This window comes from Hipposideros armiger, unplaced genomic scaffold, assembly GCF_001890085.2.
Source record: "Hipposideros armiger isolate ML-2016 unplaced genomic scaffold, ASM189008v1 scaffold_869, whole genome shotgun sequence".
Taxonomy (NCBI): Eukaryota; Metazoa; Chordata; class Mammalia; order Chiroptera; family Hipposideridae; genus Hipposideros; species Hipposideros armiger.
This window is the reverse complement of record NW_017732219.1, coordinates 389,180-395,179: the sequence shown is the minus strand read 5'-3', so window position 1 is coordinate 395,179 and position 6,000 is coordinate 389,180. Positions and strand designations below refer to the sequence as shown.

Genomic DNA, 6,000 nt, shown 5'->3' with positions numbered 1-6,000 from the left:
GCCTATTCTCTGTGAAATTGAATGCAGCAGTTTTAAACACTGGCCAGAAAATGTTTGATTGCCATTTCAACACATGGAAATAGTTACATTGATGCCTAAATTGCCATTTTCTGCAAAAAGCTGTGCAATGCTGGTGTCAAACACTAGACAGTCACTGTTCATAATGGCTGTTGCAATCCCCTCGTGAATGGACCCAGGAGTGGCCTCCCAAGTCAATCGCCGCCTATGACCGTTTAGCTCAAGCCAATAAGCAAAATTTTCAGCTTGCTTGCGTGTTCCTATCAGCTGGACGATTGCAAAGAACTGCTGGTGACCGTCATATTTTTCCTGTTTCTCCAAGACTAACATGAAGTGGAAGCCAAAGCAGGACTGCATCATCACCCAGTCAACAGCACCGGGAAGATTAATGTCTGTGGCCAGAAAAACTATGTCCTCTCCCTGGAGGGTTGTGATGGACTTGTGCTGGTGCATGACATGGGGCATGACAGCATCCAAAGAGCCTTGCCACTTACAGGAAGCACCAGGGCACGGGCAGGAGTAAGGCCTAAACTCACAGAGCTCTTCATGGTCTGCTTTTTCTGTGTGTGGCAGAGTTATCTCACATCCCGAAGAAGCATATTTACAAGGGAAAAGTACTGAATTAGCCACTTTCTCCATCGCCAAGTTGCGAATGGATCCCAGCGGGCCGCGGCAGGTTGGACAACATGTGAGCTTTGGGCGACAGTTGCTACAAACAAGATGGCCACTCTGACACTGAAGGATGGGTGGTAACACATAGTCAAAGCAGACCGGACACTCAAAAAGACTGGCCAAGTCATTGTTGGACGCGGTTGTGCCAGTCAGGGCAGGCACCCTCTGGGACGGTGTGCACTTGGACGTCCCAGTAGGTAATGCTGTCGCAGTCTGACGGCTCATTTCTTTTCTCTTCCTTGTCCCAGCGGCAGGTAAACACGTAAGACGCCCTTCCAGGAGTACAGACAAGGTAAGGCCGGCTTCCCGGTCATGAGAAGCCCGGCAGCCACAGCCCTCCCCCCAGAAGCAAGTCTGCAGCAGAGGCCTCCCAACAGTTTCTGTTCCTGCACGCGGGGTCAAGTTGCTGAGAAGCGAAGGGAATCTCCCGGCTCCATACCCTCCATTCACTTCTCAGAAGCACGGGCTACGGAGGCAGAGAAATGAAGCCTCTCCAGTCCCAAGACGAGTGGACCACACCTCCCCAAGCTCAGATTCTCCAGCGTCTCCAAAAACGGGCGCCATCGCTGAGCTGGCCTACGCTGGGCCCTAAGCCTCTCTCGGTCTCCGCAGTTGGTCTTCCCCGGATTCATGAGCTAGGCTCTGGCCGGCTGTCGGGGGAAGACCGAACGGGCCGTAGATGCGCGGTGGTGGCACCCTGGAGACGGAGGCGCGCTCTCGGGCTGGCTCTGGAGTTACTGCGCGAAAGCCATTTGGAGCCAAGGGGATAGTTCACATTTTAAAAGCTTGCTCCCTTTGTGCAAACTTTTATTTGCTATTTAAATTCAACTTCACCTTCCTTGCCCTCTAAAACTAAAAATAGTACTCGCGGTTTCTTATTGTTTTCATGCACAATTTAAACAAAACAATTTAGTATTTTAGCTTGGCTCAGGAATTATAAAGATTTCAGTTCTGAAGGTTATTTTTATAAAATGCCCTATGCACTTCATTTGAAATGTGAAAGTTTTGAAAATATGTAGAAAAGTATGAAAGCCTTATTATATTAAATTTTATAATACAAAATATAGGGATTTTAAAAACAATTATACTTACAAACTAATTCTGAACTATTAAGTACATTCATTTAAGTGTTTTATTGCTTGTTTTTTTGTTTGTTTAATGTAAGTGAACATTTTAGAAACAGCTCCTACAGCATCTATTTTGATATTTTAAAAGAAAGTAAACGTAGGAAAATTAAAACAAAATGAAAATAAATGTGTAACTTTTATACTTAGCAAAAAGTCCTTTATTATCTTTGAACTTAATGGAAGCCTTTTTAAAATTAAGTTTAAAGTTTACACATCAAATGCATGTTTGAATGTAAAATCTAACAGATTTTGAGCCATTTCTTCAAGATCTTTATATTGTAACACCATGCAGACAAAACCTATAATTTAATGTTTTTTTTCACTGTCATTTTATTCCTCTCCAATTTTTGACATCATAAATCCCATCTTTTTATTTTCAATGATTAACATAAATATGGAGGATGCATTTGTGCACATGGAGAGATGAGGATGAATGGAAATCCTGTCAATTAACAAATGTGCATCCCAATGGCAATCATAGACTGAAATCCTATAGACAAAAAGAGTCAGGTAATCAGATACTCTTTTGCAACTTTTCTTGTAATAATTTCAAGTTTTGGTGAAATGTGGTATCATCTATTTTTTTCCCTAAATAGTATTTCCTTCCATTTAAAAAACTATAATGATTCTACAGATGGCCAACAGGCATATGAAAAAATGTTCAACCTCGCTAATCATTAGGGAAATACAATTAAAAACCACAATGAGATACCATCTCACCCTGGTCAGAATGGCTATCATTAATAAATCAACAACAACAAGTGCTGGCGAGGACGTGGGGAAAAGGGAACCCTGGTGCATTGTTGGCAGGATTGCAGACTGTTGCAGCCACTATGAAAATCAGTATGCAGATATCTCAAAAAACTGGAAATGGAACTACCTTATGACCCAGCAATTCCACTCTTAGGTATTAATCCAAAAAAACCCAAGACACTAATTCGAAAAAATATATGCACCTCTATGTTCATTGCAGCGCTATTCACAATAGCCAAGACTTGGAAGCAACGGAAATGCCCATTGGTAGATGACTGGATTAAGAAACTGTGGTACATTTATACAATGGAGCATTACTCAGCTATAAAGAAGAAGGAAATAGTACCATTTGCAACAATATGGATGGACCTAGGAAAACATTATGTTAAGTGAAATGTCAGTCAGAGAAAGACAAATACCATATGATCCCAGTTATATGTGGAATCGAAAGAACTGAATAATGAGTAATATAAACAGAAATAGTCTCAGAGATATAGAGGAAAAACTGACGGTTGCTAGTTGGGAGGGGGTGGGGATGAGGGAAAAGGGGAAGGGACGAGACAACATAAATTGGTATCTACAATATGGCCTCAGTTATAGAAAAGAGAGTCTGGGGAATATAATCAATAATGTTGTAACTATTTTTTAGGGGCCAGATGGACTCATGTCTTGTTAGGGAGACCACTTCATATACGGTGTAGAGGTCTGACCACTGCATTGGATTTCTGAAGCTGCCATTGAATAATATTATATGTCAACTATAATTTAATACATATATAGTCATGGGATGTATAATGTGGGAATGGAGTCAATGGAATAGTAATAGATACGTATGATATCAGGGGTGGGGGGCAGTAGATGGGGGAGGGGGTTGTCACTTTGTGAGGGGTGAAAAGGATAACTATTGCATTGTTTTGTACACCTGAAACTAATAATAATAAAAAAATTATAATGATTCTAGAGGGTTAACAATACTGTGATTTATGAATTTGATTGTTATGATTTATATAATCATCAAAATAATATTCATATAAAAAACAAACAAACCTCTATTTACCAGTTAATATATGCTCCTTAGTAGGTGAGTATTCACAGCAGAAAGCCACTAACCAATTGGTAAAATTAGCATCATTAGTTAAGAAGAGCTTGAGTCTTCAAACAGCAGCAGGTTTTCAGGAAGCGTGTATGTTGACAGAACCCTGTGATGCGGCATCTGCAATAACTGTTTGCATTTTGCTTCCATTTAGCTAGTGTCATCACTCTGTCACTTCCATCCATTCCATAATTTGCACAAAAAGAAAGCAAACCACAACAACTCTTTCAATTCTGGAAATGTATGGTGAACTGTCAGTTTCCCCTCTATAAAGTTGTTTATCTCAGGGCTTTACTCAGCACACAATTTCCCAGTAGATCTGGCCCTGTTTCCCAATTGCAAAAGGAAATCCCATTGATCACGAGGGACTGCAGAGCTTATCAGCACCACGAGGAGGACAGCTTAATTCTTCAGATTAGCATTTGGCTCAAAGCAGCAAAGGGTTCCTGAGAAATTACTATTAATATATTTAAAAGTACCCAGGTTCTCTATCTTCCTCCCATCAGCTGAGATATAAGCCAAGGCCACGTGGCTGTATCTTAATCGCGTCTGAGCTGGAGAGCCATCCATTGAAAGCCTGTCTCAGTTCATAGATATAAGAGATTGTCATATTTTAACATATCCTACTGCCAAGTTGCTAAGCAATAAAACTATCTTGGCACTTTGCTGCCAGTTCATCATGAAGAACTCCTTTAGTTTTGCTTAGTCTCTTGATAAAATAAATGGAAGGCAGCTGCACCCAAATGGCCTTTCAGAAATTGTTGCCAAACAAATCCCTGGAACCTTCACCCCTCTGCGTGGCTAATTGAGATGGCTTGAAGCAGAGAAATCCCACACATGGATCAGCATAGAAAACCATGTCTTACAGCATACTGGTCACATTTACACAAACATTAGCTCATAATTCTAGCATCGTGTTCTTGTCCCATATTACTTTTAGCCAAGATTAACGTAAGCGTGATGGTTTCTCAGCTAAAGGTACATTTTTCCATATCCTAGCATACTTGTCACTATGTATGCTCAAGCAAGTGCATATCTCTCCTAAATATTTACTTGTATTTTAAAAGTTTTGGTCACACAATGTCAAAAGGTATGTTGGATGGATAATTTCCAACAAGAGAGAAGTGTGTAAAGTGAAATGCTGTAGTTCTGTTTTCAGTTAAGTCCTGTCTTGGTATGTAATTTTTCAGACCCTTCTGTGTGTGTGTGTGTGTGTGTGTGTGTGTGTGTGTAAGCGAAGAATTTTATTCTACAAACTTATAGCAAAAGTCAACATGTTTCATTATTATTATTATTTTTTATTTTTTTATTTTTTATTTTTTTAGCTGAGCCATCCCGCCACCTGTTGGCAGCTCCACGGCTGCTCAGCTCGGGCTGACTCGAACCACTGTTGTTCAGAGCTCAAACTCTTGAGCGAGCTCTTAACCAACCAACATGTTTCATTATTAATATTAAGGTTTTTAGTAAAATTGAATCAGATCCTGAGTCACTAGCATGTCATTAAATGAACTAAATTCTGCCCTTCCATCTCAGAGGAGCCAGAAAGTACCAAAAGTCTTGATCAGAGCAGAACATTTTGGGTGACACTCCCCTTCACTCCTCCACCCCCACTTAGAATACACATGTCACTAAAGAAAAGCCCTCTGTGTAAACTTACGTCATCCCATGAGCTGGCTCCCTGCACCCCAGCCCTACAGCCACTATACTGTTTCCAGAGTAAAGTTTGCAGAGTCCCCAGGTTCTGTTCCCTCAGCCTGCACACTTCACCCTTCAGCCAACTCTTACTCACCTTTAATCTCAGCTTGTAAGCACAGTGTCCTTATGAAGTTAGGGACCGTCACCCACCTGGGTAACATGACACTTTGTATATCTCCTTCATAACACTTCTCATCCTTGGTTTTTCTCACTCTTTGCTTCCCTCTTAAACAGTGATCTCCGTGGGAGCAGGGCACAGTACCAGGCATTTATGCCTTAATTAGTGGACATCTATTGGACATGTTTTATGGCGAAGCAATGTACCGAATGCTAAGATAAAGTGATGTATTCTAATGGCATGATTCTCTCTTTCTCACTGACCTTGTCTTTGAAACAGATATGAACAAGAAATTACACTGAATTTGACTTACTTAGAATAGTGGTAACATATATGAAAGGAAAATGTATAGTAGCCATGTGAGTATATGGAGCAAGTTATTGTGCTGAGAGAAGCAGGTATGCTGGAAAGAAACCCAGAAGAATTAACATTTAGGTTGAGACTTTAGGTAAAAAGGACTTCATCAGGAAAAGTGAGGGTCCTTAGCTACTTAGAGGAATTGGAAGGGTGTAAGCAATAAATGA

General features: G+C 40.7%; 2 protein-coding genes across 2 annotated transcripts in view; both read right to left on the bottom strand.

The window, feature by feature from the left end:
• Window positions 1-6,000, bottom strand: part of LOC109374878 (cadherin-12-like) — a gene marked incomplete at its 3' end in the record, with an annotated part of 570,697 nt that overhangs the window by 253,456 nt on the left and 311,241 nt on the right. The gene's annotated exons all lie outside the window — the stretch shown is intronic.
• LOC109374876 (E3 ubiquitin-protein ligase SIAH1-like) lies at window positions 65-1,114 on the bottom strand. The gene has a single exon (XM_019629830.1). The coding sequence runs from the start codon at window positions 913-915 to the stop codon at window positions 67-69; it is 849 nt and encodes a 282-aa protein (XP_019485375.1). The 5' UTR covers window positions 916-1,114; the 3' UTR covers window positions 65-66.